Source organism: Labrus mixtus, chromosome 1 (genome assembly GCF_963584025.1).
Source record: "Labrus mixtus chromosome 1, fLabMix1.1, whole genome shotgun sequence".
Lineage (NCBI taxonomy): Eukaryota > Metazoa > Chordata > Actinopteri > Labriformes > Labridae > Labrus > Labrus mixtus.
This window is the reverse complement of record NC_083612.1, coordinates 29509905-29530180: the sequence shown is the minus strand read 5'-3', so window position 1 is coordinate 29530180 and position 20276 is coordinate 29509905. Positions and strand designations below refer to the sequence as shown.

The 20276-nt window shown below is 40.6% G+C and overlaps 2 protein-coding genes across 3 annotated transcripts in view; both read left to right on the top strand.

Moving 5' to 3' along the window:
* Positions 1 to 9481, top strand: part of cenpn (centromere protein N) — a 52567-nt gene extending 43086 nt beyond the window's left edge. Inside the window, exon 11 of the transcript XR_009673762.1 lies at positions 9472 to 9481. The gene's annotated coding sequence lies outside the window, so the exon portion shown is untranslated. The remainder of the gene's footprint in view (positions 1 to 9471) is intronic.
* gse1b (Gse1 coiled-coil protein b) overlaps positions 9472 to 20276 on the top strand; it is a 177678-nt gene continuing 166873 nt past the window's right edge. For both annotated transcript variants that reach the window (XM_061041339.1, XM_061041334.1), the window contains exon 1: positions 9472 to 11442. In XM_061041339.1, the coding sequence (XP_060897322.1) occupies positions 9472 to 11442 (1971 nt within the window). The remainder of the gene's footprint in view (positions 11443 to 20276) is intronic.

Below are 20276 nucleotides of genomic sequence, written 5' to 3'. Positions count from 1 at the left end.
ACCTTGCATTCTTTTTTATTACAAAATAAGTTAATGTTCAAATTACTAAGGTTTATTAGTCTCCTAAATTTGACTGGAGGTCCAGTTAGTTTTCCCTCAGAACGCTACCTTTATACTTTATAGTATAATATAGTTGTATATTTTGCAGCCTTCAGTGAAGAACTTGAATCAGTACTTCTACTTTTACCAGACTTGTTTCTACACAAGAATCCCAGTTTTTACTTGTGTATGCATGTTTGCCTCATTTGAAACTAAATGTATTTTCTTTCAAGAGGGACATCATTCTGAAGCTCAGCGCAGATGACAAATTGAGGTACAGTTTGCTAACATCTGCTGCAGAAAACAGGTGTTCCAGGATCTCCGTTGTTATGTAGCAGTGAAACACAACCATGACCTCTTATTAATTGTTCTCCCTCTTTTCACTCCTCGTTGTTTCTCTCCTCTGCTTTCATCACTTCCTCTCCTCTCTCCTCTCAAAAATGTTCTTTCCTCCTTCCCCCTGCTGGATCTTTCTTCCGTTGGGTCATATTGACCTGAAGAGGGAGGAATGTTCATCAGAAGTACGTCAAGACTTTTCAAGGTCTCCTCTTGGAGGGAGCCAGAGCCTCGGGCCTTGGGAGGAGCCTGATGACTGACTGACAAGTACAGGTGAAAGTGGATTGGGTCAAACTTGTGTCACTGAGGCCACACACATGCACAGGCTCCAGCCAGGCTGTACCACTCTGGGAAAGAGGGGAGAGGTCAACTACAGCTGTGACGGGGTTAGCTACAGGGGAAAGTAGAAACTCTGCAGGGCCTGCTTCTTCCTTTTCATGTAAGTGTCAGGGGACTGGAACTTGTTGAGGGCAAAAAGTTGGACTGCAAGTTTAATATAAATTCATTTTCAATGAATGTCCAGATTTGTATTAATAATTCATCTGTGAATCGGGTAATCTTAAAAAGTTGGGTGGGCCACGTCTTACAATTGTCTCCAAAACTTACCATCAAAAGAAATTAAGATAAAACAGAAATCCCCACATTTATTGCTTTTAAAGCAGGAATATTTAAGAAGAACCTGAAAATGTAATCAGCGAAATAATTCATTGCCAGCTGATTTTTTTCCCCAACCAACAGTCCGAAACCCAAGACCCTTTTTTAAAAAGTCATTCCCAAAGAAGAAAAAGAAGCAAATCTCACATGAGTGTACAAATATAAGAAATAGTTAAACAATGTATGAGTTGATATCATAGTTAGCAGTAAACTTGTGTTGTGGACTTTTTTGTTAACTTTTGCAGCTCTTTTATACTCACTAAGACTACTATTGAGTTGACCTATGAGGGTCAAATAAAGAGAATGAAAGCTGTATGTAAATTCTTAACTGAAAAACGGAGTACATTTATACTTGTGCCTTTATACTGGCACAATACTGTCTGGAATACCCTGTGAACCATGGCCTAGTCCACACTGTATGAGCTGGTCGTGTTAGTTTTTCCTTGTTCAGAGGAAACACATTCCTTAGTACACCTCTGACCTTGAAGAGAGAGAAGAGATCCTGCAGAAATAAAAGGATAAATAAACAGCAAGGAACAGTCTTCTCTCTCTCTCTCTCTGTGACATGATCCATCCACAGCCTCTGACAAAATCAGATCATAAAACTCTTCCCTTTTTTTTCTTAAAGGATTCGAATTTTTAGGACTCAAACTACCTCAGTATTGTAAAACTGCAAGGTTATTTTGTGTTTGTGGTATTCTTTTTAACATTGTGTTTAACTGTTAACCTTATTCTCAGCCTTTGTGATGACTCATCCATGAATTGAACTGCTGTCACCTCGGCATGGTGTACTTCCGGTGCTGCCTCCCTGTAATGGCATGTGCACCCTTACTTCCTGGCTGGCAGGATGCAGAGCTGTGTTTGGCAGCTAAACGAGGATGTTATCTTGGCATCAAAAGGTATCTGTTGCGTTTAAGTTTTGAGAAACATAATAAATAAATGTTCTTTCAGGGGAAACAAAGAGGACCAATCAGTATTCCTGCTCTCACCTTTCCTGCACCACCCAGTGGAGATTCCCGTTCTTCTTTTTTGTGTCTCCTAAAGCATCAAACTTCAATTTTAATAAGTTGCTTCTTCGAAAGTATTTTTGGCACACCGAGCTGTAAAGTTTTGTCCATATACTTTGGACTACTTTTTTCTTTAAGATAGCAGACATTCTAACGGATCGGCTATAAACTCAGATAGAAATCATTGCTAAGTTTCCTCTTCTGTGGATTGAATAATTACAAATAGTCGATTTCAATCCATATAAATATGAGGATTCTTTTTTCTAATGTATCAAGCAGCCATCTCAGACTCTCATTTGTAGACCATGTGTAGCATATAACAATTTCAGATGCTGAATAGATGATACAATCTCCAGTTTCCATTACATATCCATCACAGTAAAATTAGGGACACAGGACCAATTATTTCAAGCTATTTTTTAATTTGAATAGAAATGGAGACTCACATAAGCTGCAGACAATATCCCTGTTTGTTTACAAATACACAGGGATATATTACAGGTAAGTACCTTACTGAAACATTTTGAAAGTACAGTTTTGTTAATTGGGCAACTAATCAAGACCGTTACTCTATGTAGGAATATTTACTACATCAAATGATGAAAACAATTTAAAAAAACGTTTAAAAAAGAAAACAGCAGAGGACTAGCACAAAGAACTACACTTAGGCCTACTATGCCATATACATAATGAAGGTAATTATATATATATTTTTAAACTGTCAGTCAAGCCATGTTTGTCTACTAAGTCCTGCTGAAGAATTAGGCGAGCAAAGAAAAACAACAACTGGTGAACTCTAACTGTGCTAAAGAATCACCTTTGAAAGAAACAGCAGTTCAGGCTCACATAAAACTATGTGGGTTGGAAGGACTGTCTAACAGATGGGTACAGTCAGACACAAAGCTCTCAAATGCATCTCCCTCTATCCCACTTTGCAAGCCCAACACAGTTTAGGCAGATGGCTGTTCAACATGAGTCTGGATGTGCTCGAGGTTTCTGTCTGTGTTAAAAGGCAGTTAGTCTCGCCACTGTATACTTTGCATGAAAGATTAATGTTGGGTCTTTGTATATAATGTAACAAAGAGGAAGATATTTTACCTGCTCTTTTTGTTTGTAATGAATTGGCACTATACAAATAAAGATTGATTGATTGACTGAGATTGAATGGTCAGAGAGAAAAAAAATCAAAGAATAAAAATGTTAAAATCTGAGAGAAGACTATGAGATTAAGCCCTTAATCACCAGAATTTATCAAAATGATGCCCTAACATAACCTCACTATATATTTTATATTCAATACTGATTTTAAATTGGGCTTTCAAATAGGTCGATCCATCTTCAGAGAACCATTGACAGCATCATTAAGTTTTTATACTCGTTACTCTGAGTAGTTTTAGAAGGGCAGGTTAATCTTAGCCATGTAGATTTTTTGTGCATAGTGTCCGTCATCTGGATTTATTTGTGTTGAAAACATGTTTTTGTTTTATGCATTAAAATGTCAAATTGTGTACTCTGAACTTGGAAGTTTGTTATCTCAGATTTTTCTAAAAGACATTATCTGTTGTCAGTGTCAAAGGATAACAGTGTCTGTATGCTAGATTCTTATTTGTGCTGTAGCTTTCAATGCTATACTTCAAACGCTTCTTCTTTGACTTTGTTTGTTAAAAAAAAAAGAAGCAGTTTCTCTCATGAGTGTATTCTCTCTCACTGACATGTCAGGATCCCAGGAGGTCTTTGTGGTGAAGTATGGAGTCCTGTGGTGTTACTCTTAAATAATGCCTCCCAGATGTGCCCTAAAGGCCCAGACACATACAAGGTGCCATAAGTAATGCATGCAAACAGACATACTGTACGCCTGCTCCGCACATGCAGGAAATTTTATTTAATACATTACCAAGGGTGGAATCAGGTGTATTCATGACCTCATTTATAACTTAAAAGAAAAACAAACATCAAGAACAAACTAGGTCTAAACCTTTGAGTACATCTAAAGACACACATTACCATGGTAGTGTGTGTGTGTGTGTGTGTGTGTGTGTGTGTGTGTGTGTGTGTGTGTGTGTGTGTGTGTGTGTGTGTGTGTGTGTGTGTGTGTGATTTGTGCAAACATCCCTAAAAACATTAAAAATCACATGGCCCCATGATGATTGTCACATCACTGGTAGGTGCCGTCATACTGGTCAAGTCCCCCCCCCCCCCCCCCACACACACACACACACACACACACACACACACACACTCACACACAGTGCAGTGTGCTGTCTCTGCCCTCCTCCTGCCCCTGTCATCACCTCCTTCTAACAACACTCCTGGAGGCCCTACACCACTCAACAAGAGGATTTTATTCAAATCATTCTCCCTCTGCATTCTCTTCCCCCTGCTCAACATACACACACATCTCTCCCCACCTCGCTCCTCATCCCAGCTCCTTTCCATTCCTACCAGCATGCAGAGTAGGTCAGTATCAAGCCAATTCCATTTTCCACACAGTGATGAGTAGGACTATGGTAGAAACCTCATCTCACAGGGAAATCTTCATCGTTCACTCAGATTATGCAAACATTCTATACAGGGGAGAGTTTAAGCATTGTTACAGGGTTAACATGTGTGTCTGTCTGTAAAATAAATGTATATTGTTCTCATTTGTAATTACTTAACCATTCTTTAGACCCAACTCATGGGAAGCAAAACAAATATGAGGGAAAAGAAAGTTGAAAACCAGCTTTCTTTTCAATTGCTTCTTCTGAGCTTTGATTTTCCTGCATTACCCTCAGTCTGACTGGCTGCATGGGGGGATTTTCCAGATGATGCAGTACCAAGACCTGACACTGCAGGGCAGTGTTGTAAATCTATGCTGACACCAAATCATTAGTCTTTCACTTTGTGTCAGGAACATCTAAATAAGAAGACAGATCATTCAGCACAATAATTGGTAGATGCAAATTTGTTGATATTTAAGTTACTGGATTGAGTAACTAGTTAAAAATGCCTCCAATGAAACACTCCAATGTTAGGCTAAACTGAGACTATCTTGTTATGCTCTCAGTGGGAATTGTCAGTAGAAACAGGTTAGGAACACTCAGGAATGCCCTTTTCAGCAGTCTTCTTTGGTTTCCAAGCTGAAAAGAGTCACAGTAAATAAAGTCACAGCTCCTTACGTCCACTTGCTGCACTCTGTAATACAACAACAATCAGAATGAGTATGAGGATATATAAAGTTTTCATTGAAAATTCCAGATTATTTCCATTAAAATATGTCTAATTATTCCCGAATGTTTTAGCTGTAACAATCCTGTAGAGTCTTCAGAAATTTCCATTCCATTTAGTCATTTTTTTAGTCACTCCATTTTTTCTATTTTTCCAAAACCTTGAAATTCAAGAAAATTTCCGAAAGTTTTTTAAAATTCCTCAATATTGTCGGAACATCCCAGATATATCCATAGGAAATATCTGAAGTGTTCTTTAAATTTTTTTTAAAAACAATTCCATTTAATCCCTTTAAAGAGGCTGTAGTCCTTTTAGAGGTGGCTGTGGGTTTCGAATCCGGCATCAGCCCCTTGCTGCATGTAATCCCCCAATTTCTCCTTACAACATTTCTTGACTCTGTTCAGCTGTCCTATACTTTTGAAGCAAAATTGGCCCAAAAAATAAAAATAAAATAAAATTAGCCATAATTTTCTTTTAAATGAATGTGTAGACTCAGAAATTATGTTAAAAATTCCAGAAAGATACTAAGGTTTTTCACTGAAAATATCCTTTGAAATTCAGAGAAAGAATGTTCCATTTAAAATATCTGAAACTTTTGGAAAATCTTCTTTAAACATTTCCTAAAAATTAACATTAAATCCCAAATAATTCTGTGGTAAGGTCCTGAAAGATTTTTTTTTAAATCCAATGTTCCAATGAAAATTCTGTAAAACGTTAATTGCAAATTCCAGAATAAGACCTGGATTTACATAATAAAAAAAAACTAAAAAAAATGTCCTTTAAAAAATTGTGGATTAAAATTTCACAAAGATCCTTAAATTTCAATGAGAAAATGATTTGACAAAAATTCCAGCAACTCTTCGAAAATCGTAAAAAAAATCTCAATTGAGAATTTCCCAAATTTTAATTGAAAATTCAATAAAAATACTCAATTTTTCACCAAAAAACCTCTGAAAGTTTACTGTGACTTTCGTGATACACTTTCTTTAAACAACTTTCAGGGACAGCGGGGTCCCTGGTCTCTCGCACCATTATATTGGGGGTTGTGTTTTTTTCCCCAAGAATTTAATAGAACATTTTGGGGAATTATAGTTAAAAAAATCTTTTTCAACAGAAATTTTCTTCCAAAACTTTCAGCATATTTAAATTAAGACTTTTGTGAATTTACAATAGAAGTTTTTAAAACGGGGACATATTATGAAAAATCCACTTTCAGTGTTTTTGAACATATATTTGAGTAACTTTAGTATCTACCAACCCACAAAATGTGAAATAAATCCATCCAGTCCTTTGTTTGTGGTCTGCATAAGTCTTACAACACTGAGAAAAATGCTCAGTTTCAAATTTGCTAAACTTGTGACATCACAAGTTGGATTCTGGTAAAAAAAAAAAAAAAAAAACCCTCCCCTCTCCTGATATCTCCACCCATGGATTCCATCCTCAGCCTAGAACAAAACTTTTGTGCAGGTCCGCCATTTTTATTCTTACTACAGAGGAGTGATGTCTACCGGGAAAACTCAGGGGGGGGTCTCATTGCATTTAAAGAGACACACACACTAAAACGGAGCGTTCTGAGAGAGCTGGTTTATACAGGGTCACAAACCTCCTCTGGTGTTTGATTCATGTTATATTTTGACCAAAGCACAGCACAGATGTTTCATTTAGACCACAGGGGACTGTTTGAAAAGGTAAATGAGTATAATAAGTTTTTTAAGCATTTAACGCTGCGCACAGCTCCATGCACTATCCAAACAATGACATTAGAACAACGCAAACATTTTTATTCATAAAGAGCAACAGACACCTGCATTATTGCGGTAAAACTTCAATTTTAAGGATTTACACATCACATTCATTTTAGCACAAATCTCTCACTTTAAGGACTTTGTTTTTATTTTTAATTGGACCATTTGTTTGTATAATACATCACAATTATGGGTAAAATATGCTTTTTTAGATAATTTCACATTTTTATCTGCTTTTTGAAGGCATCGTGCTCAGTGACTTGCGCCCCCCCAGGGGGTCTCGACCCCCACTTTGGGAACAATTGTTCTATACAACCTCAAACTTAATCCTCAAAGATTATTACTGAAAATTTCCACTGGAAATACCTAAAAGTTCAACATAAAACTGGCAAAATATCTTGTTGAAAGTTACTGTATATTTCCCATTGAAAACTCCCAAAGGTGTCCAGATAAAAATCCCAATGAAATGTTATGAAATTTCCATTGAACATTGAAAGAAAATCCATAAAAATGTACAATACAAAAGAAAATGTATTGAAAATTCCTGGAAGTTCCTCCAATTTCCCCAAAAACTAATCTCTTGAAACATTCGCAAAAAATGTTGATAGTTCCTTAAAATGTCTATTGAAAGTTTCTCTCAGTTTCAGAAAAAATTACACTTACATTTCTGAAAATTTCCATTGATTACCAATGGAAATTCATGAGGTTCCCTAAGCTGCATGAAGATTTTCAAATGTTCCCAATTTTAATTACCAATATGTTCTAAACATTTTAAATGAAAACGTTCATCATTACACAAAGTAAAAAGAGGCACTTTTAACTCTAATATATATCTGACTCAATTACCCATGTGTACCAACACAGATGAAGCACACATCTCAGAAGCAGAACACCTTGAGGTGCACAAAGGTATGAGGGGGCTAACCAATGCTACTTGCAGCGAGTTTTAGCTTAATAGTGCTGATGAGTGTCCTGATTTATTAAAGTAAAGTCAAATGATCAATACCAAGTTATTTTGTTTGGAAAACTTAAAAGTGCTACAGACAGTATTGATTTCTCTGTTGAAACAACAAGACAACAACTCTTCATAATTCCCTTACATACAGGCTAAAAAAATACACCTCTTCATGCTCAGAGTGTAAAAGTTGTGTATGGAGAAAGCAGCATATAGTTCATAATGAGTTTACAGATCTTTTTTAATGGACAAGCTATAGCTTCTCCACGTTTTCATTAATCACATTTTAGGAAAGTGTTCCCTCTGAGCTTTGAGTATCCTTGTTTGGATTCATTTGACAATTTAGCCTGCTTGCACAGTTTATACCTCCAATCGCAATCCTCCTCGCATGGTCTAACCAATGTTCCGAAGTTGTGCCTGCAGATGAATATCTCTTTGCTGGGAATCTGTACACTTAGGTTAATACACGCCCCTGTCGTGTTTAACTGTGGATATCCTTTGCATGCTTTGACGAATGGGCAGCTACTGCGGGAGTGTGGTCTCGTAATCTCTGCAAAATTATTACTGGGGGGGGGCTGGCAGGGGGTGGAGGTTCCCTTTGGGGGTGGCGGAGCGGGTTCCATGAATCGGGGATGGCGCTGTGTACAGTGGAGGCGAGGTTAGCAGCCAAAGTTTTGCAGAACAGGCAGGAAAGTTCGCCGGAGAGGTGACGCGTGATCCCAACAACTTCTCCGGATCTCCAGTGCAACATGCGGACTACAGTCTACAATAAACCGGGACTTATGTTGCTGTTTCGCGGATGTTTTGGGTGAATTTCTTCCCCTGTGAAAGATAGCAGTTAACGATTTGCTGTGTTCGCTGTACGCTGTCGTTTCAATGGACTATCTTATCATTCAGTGAGTAACTCAAATTGATTGTGATTTTTCTGACATGCCGATAAATGCGGACCACGGGTATGACTTGACTTATGCCATGTAGTCTAGTCTTGGGTTTTTTGAAAACAATGAACTCCCCCTGTGACAAGGAGCTGGCACCCTTATCTCGGAAACACCGACTCATGGCTGCTGCTATGCCCGGCGAGGACAGCCCTTTGCCCGGTAACAATTCCAGGACTGATCGGAACGGATTTGGGGGGCTAGTTCACTGTTTCATATGTGGAAGCGGAGTCACGCCAGGAAGGGAGTTAAGGTTACAAGTGACATATCAAAAAGAGAGGCTTCCGTTTTTCCCGTTTCTACAGAATCAGGAGCCAGCCCCGGGCGCGTGTGAAGTGAGCCCGGATGGACACACGCTGGTGTGCGCCGTGTGCCACTGCTTCCTGACGGAGCAGTGGAACTCCTTTGAACGGAACAGGACGCCCATTGAGAAACGCATGTACTGGTTGAAACGACCCTACCAGTGCGACTCTCGGCGGGTCCCACAGGAGTGGAATATCTCATATGATCTAGAGAGGAGGATCAGCGTGAGCAGCCAGAATTACGACGGGGGCGCAGAGTCTGATTTCTCGTCTTTTTCAGAAAACGAGAACATGTCAGACCAGGAGATGGATTTAATCGACAGAGCCGGTGTGGGCAGAGACAAGTTCCTGAAATCATCTGGCAAATCGCCTAGAGACAGTGTTAGGAAAAACAATGTCATCAGTGTTAAAAACAGCCCGGATACACAGCGGGCAATCCGCTACCCGGTGGGTGTTTATGGGGCGCAAGGATCGCCAATTGCGGAGAGTGTTCTGCCTTCGAGGCGCGGGTCTAAAATCATGAATAATGTATGTCAATCACCAGAATCTATGGCAAAGTCTCAGGAGAGATTCCCATCGCTGTGCTATGACAGCTCTCTGTCTGACACACCTGTGCAAGACAACGGGGTCATTATGCGCAACAGGCGCTGGCTGGAGGAGGGGAATGTGAGACATGCGGAGCAGCGTCACATTCAGCGTACTGCCGACAGCAGCTGTGGCTCATCCAGACATCCATCTCTGCTGCACCGAGGGAGAGCCGAGGGTCACCCCGACACTGCACTGTCATCTGTTGGCACAAAACGCAACATAGCTGCTCCCAGGGAGGCTCACTGTGACAACTCTGATGAAGATGAGATTAACATCACAAGTGATGATGACATATACGACAGCAAAGCAGGTCCAACAGCTCAACTTAGACCTGTGAGAGACCTTTCAGCAAGAAAGAGCACCCACAAAGTGAATAGCAGTCCAGAGGAATGTGCGTGCTTCATCTGTGGCTCTGGGCTCAGACACAATGGCAGATTTAAAGTCAGTGTTCAGAAACAGGAGAGGGCACAGGGCGAGCCTTTCTTTCCCTTCCTGTGGCTTCACTCCCCTCCCCGTGGAGCAATGCCCATCAGTGCTGCAGGTACCACCCTGGTGTGCGGCAGCTGCCACACTTCCCTAATGCAGCAGTGGCAGAGCTTCCAGTTGGCAGACGTGCCCGTCCTTCAGCGTCTGTATGTTGTCCCACTCAACCAGGCTGATGGTTCTCTCCATCCTTCCCAGGATGGGAAACCCCCACAGTCCATGGAGAGAAACCCTGACCCCAGGGCTTCCCATGAGGCTTGTTTCCTCTGTGGTCAGGAATGTGCAGGAGATTTGAGGACAGCATATGCACAGGCTGGCGTTGGTAAATCCCGCGGTTCAATGTATTTCCCCTTCATTAACATGTTACCGTGCCCTCCTAATGCCCAAGCAGTGAGGAACGGCCGTGTGCACTGCTGCCAACAGTGCCATCATATCCTGGAGGAGATCTGGAGCGCATATCGACTCAGCCTCAGTGAAGACCTCATCACCTCTGTCAGCTCCTTCCTGGTTAGGTACCACGCTGCCATGTCAGCCGAGGGTTCTGGATCAACTAATGCCCATTCTGGCGCTTCGTCTCGTCCTCACAGCTCTGTGTCGGTGTGTTATCTGTGTGGAGCTGAGCTCTGTGCGGGTGGAGAGTACCAGCTGCATGTCAACCCGCCCGGTCGCTGTGGGGAGAGGGAACCTTTCTTCCCCTTCCTCACAGTGCATCCTCCTGCCCCACGTGCAAAGCCGGTTGATGCCACAGGCCTGGTGTCAGCATGTAACCTCTGCTACCATGACCTGCATGCCCAGTGGGCCCAACATGAGAGCAAAGGCCAGGGTCCCTCCACCCCTTCTACCCCTAGTTTATCCAGTCCAAACCCCCCTCAGCCACCCAGCTCACCTTGGGCCCGCCAGTACAGCTGTGAGGGGTTTGTGTGTTTCTTCTGCAGACAGGAGCAGCGCAGGTTAGACAGGCTGTGTGCTGTTACCGTGGCCAGGCTACCTGTGTTCCTGTACGCACCTCGCAGCACACGCACACTCCTGGTGGATGATGGGAGGAGGTTGGTGATTGGATCATGTGTGGAATGTAAAGCTTTGGTGCAGGTGGGACAGAGCATGCAGCAGGACAGAGACCGACTGGGACATGGCGCATCAGACAGGGAGAGGAAAGAGCCAGACGCTGCCTCGCCAAAATCTAGACATAAGGTAAGACCAAACAGACCGCCTCAACTTACATAGTCTTTAGAATTTCACTACTTTCATCCATAAGCTTGTTTGAAATGGCTCTGTCAGCTTTTAATGCTCCAACATATCCTGCAGTCTCAGTGCAGGCTGAGTTTGCCCTGATTTGACCTCTGAGTCACAAGACAAGGGAAGACTGTGATATTGTGAAAACACAGCTGAGTGATAGTTGTAATGCACATGGTGCTTTTTGTTCCTCTGGCAAGTTCAGTGTATTTTCTTACTCAAATGAACGAGTCTTGACGCTTCTTGAAACTTTCCTTATGCTTTGGTTTCCTTTGCAGAATAGATCTCAAACAGTAACATGTTTGTGCGTGTGTGGCTGGATACTAAAAAGCTGAGTTGTGGGGGTCTGCACAGCTGGGATGATGAACAATGATGAGATAAATATTTCATCAAACCCTTCTTCTATAAACACCAGAGGACAATTATTGGGATGTGAAGGCCAAGGCAAGCTTTGTGTTTGTTGTGTGCATGTGTGTTTATTTGAGCAAGCATGAGTGAGTGTATCTCACACAGTGCTCAACACTTTGTTTTGGTTCGACCATGTTGAGAAGTGTTTTCAGGGAAGTTAGTTTAAAGCAAGCCCTTATGCATTGAAGTCTTAACAACAGTAATCATTAAATAATGCAACAAGACAGGCCAACCCTGCTAATAAGACCTCTCTTTCTCAATGCAACAAACCTCATTTTCTCCAGAAACAGCCAAATAATTTAGTTTCCTGCCCCTCTACAGTACATGCCTCAAATTAATTGTGACAGTTTAGTATCAATGACAATTCAGAGAACTCAGACCAAAACTGAGTTAACAAATCCTGTCACTTTTGTAATCTTCCAAATGTTTCCTTCCATTGGACAAGGGGAAAAGATGGAGAGCAAACCAACTATAGTACCAGAATACCAGAAAAGATATGCTCATGAAGTCATATGATGTGCAATGGACACTTGATTAAATAAACTCCTCACATATTGAAGATAAATCAGTCAGTGCCATAAAGGTCAACATTTGTATCAGAGTACAAATATAAAGGGTCTATTGCCTTGCTCCACTTCTCCATGTTTTCTCATGTTCAAGGTAAACCTGAAAGCAAGCACAATTTAAGTCACATTGTTTGAGCCCAACTTGACAGATCTGTCAAAGGTCTTACTCCTCAAACACACAAGATCATCTCTGATTCAGGGCTGTCGATAAAAGTCAATTATTCAAATCATCATTCAAGATAAAGAGGCCACATGCATTTTTTTCAGACTAACCTGGCACTTTGGGTTTTTAGCTGCCTCACTGTACCCCGAGAAATACAGGAGCCACAGCACGGTAGGGAATCTCAAATCAACCTGTCAGTGTTTATTTATTCTACATGTTTTTTTTGTACATAGAGCCAACCTTTCTGCAGCGGTTCCATTCACTGTAAAACGCACCAGATGATCAAAACCAGAAAACACAAATTAAGCAAGTGTACATTCAAAATAATTGTTTCTCTGCTGCTGTTCTTTGTCCTACACAGTACATCAGGAGGGTGTATGTGAACTGAGCTACTGATTGGTGGTTTAACGGTGGCTAGCTTGCTTTTTAGGTTTGGAATGATTCAATGTTAACACAATTTTTTTTAAACTGAAAGCCAAATTTATACAGAGGTCTGATCTCCTCCTCCCCAAAATGAACTTGCAACCGGTTAAAAAAGACAAAATTAAGAAATGTCATGTTAAAAGTCTGCATCTCTCTGATGTTAGTGGATGTGCGCCAGGTTTTGGTTGACTCCTGCGCACTAGCTGTCTAAAATCTTTCATCAGGTTAAATGTTATAGTTAAAAAAGACAGTGGTGTGACCTGACAGAGAAAGAAAAGTTATTCTGGGATCATTTTCTTTTGGCAGGGATGTTTTCACAGACAGTGATGTTTTACAGCAGTTGTGTGTTGTGCTTTCTTATTATTGTAATGGTTTCCATTCCTACTTCAAAGTATGGCATGTTAATGTTGTAATAAGTGATTCTGCTGAGTAAATAATAATAGTAATAATTGCAGAGGGGGTCTAGATTGGTTGGCGCAGGTGACATTGCATCTACTTTCTCTGCAGAGACATCGTTCGGTCACTTTGCACTTTCTTGCTATTTTCTGTCTCCAAGGTATGATTTCTGTCCTGTTTTCTCTCAAGATCATAGAAATAAATAAAAAAAATAATTTCTGGCAGTAAAAAGTTGAAAGTGTGAGGCTCAATATCAGAGAGTTGAAGAAAGAGGCTGAGAGCAAAACAAGGAAGGTGATGCAGGACACATGAAAAACATTTTATGCCATTCACACTTAGCAAACACAGCACATTGCACACTCACATAGCTGCCGATCCAGTTTTCAATCTGTATACAAAGACATCTTTGGAGTAGAGCAGAACTGAGGAATCCATTAATCAATTGAAAGGAAATTAAATGCCAAATATTTAGAGTCATTATCCATTTTGGTGGGTTTTTTTTTTCTTTCAAATCAAAATGTCAAACATGTTCTGGTTCCAGGCGGTTAAGTATGGACAACTCTTTTTGTCAAGTTTTTAATGCAGTTGTTTGGCTATATTGAACTGTTGGTTTGACAAAAGAAGCGACTGAAGACGTCACTTTTGGTGGTGGAAAATTGCAATAAGGATGTTTCACATTTTAGTTGATTAATTACAAAAATGATTGGCAGATTAACAGATAATGAAAAGTTACAGCTCTATTTCTAAAAAAAACACTTTCTTTGTTATTCTCCAAATCTAAATCTTTTCCTATTGTCTGACTTCTTACATCACATGAGCTCATGGTATTCATATTTTAGAGACACTTCCTGATACAGAGGTTCGTTATGGGACCAGTTTTTTCGTCTGCTGGGGTTTGGAAATAGAATGAGATAGGTGTCTCCGCAGGCTGGGTTTCGGATGATCATTTGGAGCTGGCAGGTGTTGCAGGTGTCAGTGCTAGTTTTGGCCTGACTGAGCCAATGACCTCATGGCTGAGAAAGTGCCAGTGTGTGTTTCATTGGGGAAGGGGAGGTGAGAAAAGAGCAGCGGGGGAACAGGTGCCATGTCCTCTAGTGTCATGCTATCTGCTCCAGAGTGTCTGCCATAGCTGGGGTTTGGGCTGTCAGGAGGGAGTGCCCATCTGGTTGGGGGCTCTACATAGATAATCACATTCTCACATACTGCTCCATGCAGTTTATTTCTACTCTAGTAGTTTACCTCACTGCCCCCCAAACTCAGGGCTGCTGTGCATTTATTGTTTCAATGATGATTTTATTTAATGCTCAGAATACAGAGACTAAGACAAAAGTGAATTCAATCTTTTATAAAGGCCAGAGTTAGATCAAACTTTTAAGTAATCACCACCCGCTTTGGTGTTAACATTATTGAACATGTATCATGTGAAGTGTGAAAGCCTGGGTGATGCTGTGATTTCCCTATTTGGTAATAATATGAATTAGTCAATGAAATGAGATCTGCCACAAGACATTGTAGTAGCTGTTAAATGTACCTCCCAAACTCGCACATAGAAACAGAAGTGATGTGTGGTTCTCATGTTCTTCATTCTGCTGATGTGTGTTTAGTTAGAATGTTGAAGATGAACTTTGACAGGTGTGTAAGTATAGTGCTCAGCCGGTGTCAGAGGGGCTGCAGGTCCACAGATCTTTAACTTGCAATCACTGTAAAATCTAATAACCTCCACTCATATTCTGTTTATTATTACTGTTGCATGCTTTTTAAAACTGATTATTTTGTTCACAGTTCTGCTTCATGGGATGGCAGCAGGATGGCACACTTATAAGGGGGGCTTAAGAGATGAGTTAGATCTTCTGATGGGCTTTTTGGCAACACAATGAAGTCAACTTTTACGAAGTAATATTCTGGATGGCTTTTTCATGGACTTGCATAAAGGTAAATGGTAAAGTCACAGTCTGAGTAAAGTAAGAAATAGATGAATCTCTAAGAAAAACACTGGGACTTTCAAAGATACCATCTTCATACGAGTAAATCTGACTGAAATTTTTTTTTATAAGCTTCAGCTGAACTATGGAATGCCCCTAAAATAACAGGAGAAAGTTTGGATTTTGTCTTGCATCCTTTTACTGACATCAGGAAGGGATCTCTTTCTTCTTGCAATTTGGCTTAGTGTATCACTATTTCATTCAGCAAACCTTTGCTAACCTACGGAGCTAAAACAGCAAATCAATCAATCAATGTTATGACTGGATGCTCACATTTAGTCACTTCGTGTATGTGTAAGATAATGTATTAAGGGATACCTGATGTCATTTGCTGTTGCTTATGTTTTGCGGCTTCTTTAATGTGTGTACCTGTTTGCATATTGTGTGTTCATGTGTGCTCGGTGTAATACACTGACTGCACAGCCCATATCCTGAGAATGAAGTATTTGCTGTCACAGGAAAAACATGCCGGCTTCTTGACAGTGTCGCCAAGGAAGATTTGTAGCGTAGTGAAAGAAGGAGTGAGGGCACAATTACACATCAAAACTGGATGTGTAGTTGAAAAGGGTGAGAAAGATTATCCTGAGTGACTTATTGGAAGAAGAAGAGGAAGAGAAAAGCCGAGTGGGAGGCTGAGAGAAGGTGAGGGGGTTAATGGGATTTAAATTGCAGCCAGAGGAAAACAGAAGTAGAAACAAAATCCTGCTCTCATCAGTTCATCATAGAAGGAAACATTACAGCATGCTGGCCAGAAAAGGGATTCTATTAAAACTGTGTTCATTTGAGGTATTTGTGGTAGTGTTGCCTGAACATATGGTGTGAGCTTTTCCTAAGCGTGCCTGTGTGTGTATGAGAGAGAGAGAAAGAGTGTGTAGTCCAAACCACTCCTATTGCATGTATCCTGTAGAGTTCTTGCAGCTGTGCTCCTCTTCTCTCCCAGCAGTGCACTCTGACAGACAGCCTTGCGTTTCACGGGGAATCCACTGGTATTCGAGGAGCTTAATTTCAAAGCTGCTGGAGGTGGGTTTTGATTTAGCACTCAAAGCTTTAATCACCCTCTTCCCGCTTACATCCCTCAGTGCTGCATTCTTGCCCATATCTGAATGAAGAGATCAGATCCTTTGTGAAGCAGATGAGATGGAGGGGATCCAATCTTACATTTTTATGTCTCAATCCTTCAATGTGTTTACAACGGGCCCAGTACTAGTTTAACACAACACACTAAATCTGTCCCTCAGCATGGTTAGTGTCCTGACTGTGTTTAAAACTTCAGTCCCTGACCCTTGAACTCTTTTTAAAGTCATAGACGGTGTGTGAGTCAGCCAAGGCAGCATGCAATTAAAAAAACAATCCTTAGATCTAAGTAAAGTCAACCCCTTTCAGTGATAGCATAGTTCATGTACTGATGCTGTTCAGTTCATTTTCTCCATTCTCCTACATGTGTCGTCTGCTGCAGTTTACCTCAGTGTTTCCCCTACCATTATATTGGTATACATATACAATATACATTTTTTTTTTTTTAAGATTTATTTTTGGGCTTTTTGTGCCTTTATTGTAAGGATAGGATAGTGGATAGAGTCGGAAATCAGGGAAAGAAGTAATTTAAGGAGACCTTTCCGATAGAAAAGGACAGCTGTCATTAAAAGTAACACATGAACACCAAGATTCCTTCAAGTGTTTGTGTCGTCGTGTTGCCGTGTCGGCTTGTCCCCACCCCCCCTCAACGCTGTAAACACAGGGGAAACACTGTACCTGAACATGAAAGTCCTGCAGACTTGACTGACTAGCAAATAAGTGCTATTTTTATTTTGATGTTGACTCAGGTCATGTATCAGTTATTCAGCCATCTGGTGAAAATGAGTGTTTCCACAAGAGATCAACAGGTTAGCCTGTGGGTCCTCTCTTCTACTAAACAAACCACAACCAGCTACAGAAAATAAAGAAAAAGACTGAGTGGCTGTGAAGATGGTGAGTAATTCAGACTTAACATGTACTTTGAAATGTAAATGTTTGTACTTACAGGCAGTTGGGATTAAGTGTGTGAACACCTACAGCATGCTTAGCTAGATTTCTACGAGATTTTTTATTCTGGTCTACCTTGCTGTAAATTGGCTTATACTCACCTTCAGTTTGCTTGACATGTGGACTCTTATCCAAGGTTTTGTAACATAGTCTTAAACCCCAAATATTCTTCATTCTTTTTATTTGGCAGCCGCTAAAGCTTCAGCAGTAGTCAGTTAGTTATTAATCCGCTGTTTCACACTTAAAAAAACAAACTGATCATTTGTCCTTGTTTGTTCTCATCATGTCTTGAATCTGCACGATATACAGTATGAGAAGAAAAGGACATGAACAGAGTAGTAATCTGCAGTAGATTGAAAAGACTGGCAATAATTGAGAATTTGTAAAACACACTACGATGCATGTTAGAAGATCCTGGAAATGAATGTCAAAGTTTCACTCTATGAAGCTCATTTGTCATAACTGATGAAGTGCTTACCCAAAGGATCTTTTGCATCTCCATGCAGACCAAAAGTGGTCAACCCGTATGCCGAATTGGATGATGACAGGCACTTTAATGTTTAAACTCCCTGGTGGAGGACTGAGGAAGGAAGGAGGGAGAGCCAAAGTGGGAAGAAGAGATTGATTGAAACAAGCCATGTCAGAAGTTTGCTGACATCCTGTGTCAGTGCAGAAAGGAATGTCATTGAGTGCAAAAAGTGAAAGATGGTGTAGTTGCTCACTGAAGTGTTACTAGGAAAATATTAATTTCTTTTAGCAAAAGGCACTATGTTCTTAGAAGAGGCAGAGGGGTTGAGAAGGAGGATTGGGGGTTTTGGGGTCATCTGAGTGTAGACTTTCAGGGTAGTTTGTAACTGACAGATGAGTGCATGCTGACCTTTTAACCTTGCAGAGCCAAGCACAGACGGGATATCGATACAGGCTCAGTACTCAGGGACAGGGTCAGCAAAGGTCCTCTGTCACATTGGAACGAAGATACCTAGACTCTAACACACCTGTTTAACTTTTTGACTTCAGAAAGTCACTTCAGCACTATTTGGGTATGCTACATCGTTTTCTTCAGAAATGTCTTCCTTATGGTTTAATTGGCTAATGCAGCACCTTGCATGATCTTTTTTCACTCTGCAAAAGTTCAACAAGGTTAAACTTCTTTTTTTTTTTGCAAGATCCTCCTGTGTTGGCACTGTGTGTGCTATTCATATATTCATGGCCAGGTCTCCCTTGAAAAATAGGTTTTTAATCTCAATGGGACCAACCTGGTTAAATAAAGGTTAAATAAAATTATAGTTAAAGAGGCAGCATTTTGCATGCAGGACTAAAAGCAGTCTGAATGCAGCCTTTATTGTGATATATCAGATGTTAAATAGTTTTTCCTTGACCTTTTCTACTTATTTATGGCGAAATGTACTTTGAAATGTCTGGGCGAGAATGATGCTCAGTAACCCTTTTATGTCTAACAAGCATGCCAAAGTGACACTTAAGGCCTCTCATAACACTTGAGCACAACTATCTTTCAAACGTGTCACTGAGGTCCCCTGAGGGTTAAACCCCTACACACACCCACAGCCCGACCACACAGGTGTTGTTCATTTATTTCTTCCTGATTAGACCTTCTGTCAGGACTGTGTTGAAGTGAACAGTCTGTGCTTGATGGACATCTCCCTGACTTTTCTTAGTTATACCCTAGGGCAGCTTACTCTTACACCTTTGTGATCCCTATTAGCACGTTAGCATGCCTCCTAGCTTATGTCTTACCTTAGATAAGATCTAATCAGTCAGTAAGTGAAAACACCTGTAAGGGTGCAGGGTCAACAAAGCTTGTACCTGACTTTCTTGCATTTCCTCTGCTTTCACCTCGAGCTCACAGGAACAGATATTTACCTCACACTTTACAATGAAATAATGCATGATGTCATCTGCAAAATGGGCTGACTGAAATTCTATTTAGATTGTGTATCTGTTTATCATAATGTGTAATGCACTTTAAGTTTTTTTAGGCAAAGGCAAGAGGATAACTGCCATTGGATGGTGTCAGTAAGAATGTAAGGAACCTTTCCCTTTTGCTAAAATGTGACAAACTATTATCAATTCTATAGTTTACATGTGGAAACAGTGTAAAATGCCATTGATTATGAGTGATGCATTGTGTCTGTTATTTCTTTCTGCCATTAAAAAACATGTCCAACTTTTGAGTATCAGGGTGAGAGTGGAACAGACAGAGCAGTGTCCCTCTGAGGTCCTTCACCATGGACCTGCTGTGAGCTGTTTTTAGCACTGTTGTTTTGGATGCTCATTTGGCACCAAAAAGTGTGTAAGCAATGGCCCAGGCCGGGGACACTGTCTGGTAAACTATGTGTGAACTGTTAAGCTGAGCTGTGAGAACCAAGTCATGTGAGTGGGAGAACAGTGTCAATGTGAGTGTTGTGATGTCTGGCCTGTAGTCCGGCTCCAAAGTGGTGTTTCTGCACACGGGGACAAGTGTTTAACTGCTTCTCTTTCATTGTTTTACATCTTCTTAATCTGTTTGGCCATTTTTTAATCTTTTATAAAGTTTAGTTGGTGTTCTCTTCATTAGTGAAAGCAGCAGTGTGCCACTCTGTTCGTTTAACTAAATCACCCCTCTTCCACCACTTCCAACCCATTTCTCTCTTTCGTTGCCTTTACATTACGGTACAACCAAACACAATTACAGTATAGAACCAGACCCATATATAGTAAATAACTACCTGCACAGTGTAGTAGTTCTCTGTGGACCGTACAACTTGGACATAGTCATTTTGAAAGAGATGTTTTGAAGCTTGGGTGTGTTTTTTTTCTGCATGCCATCATCTT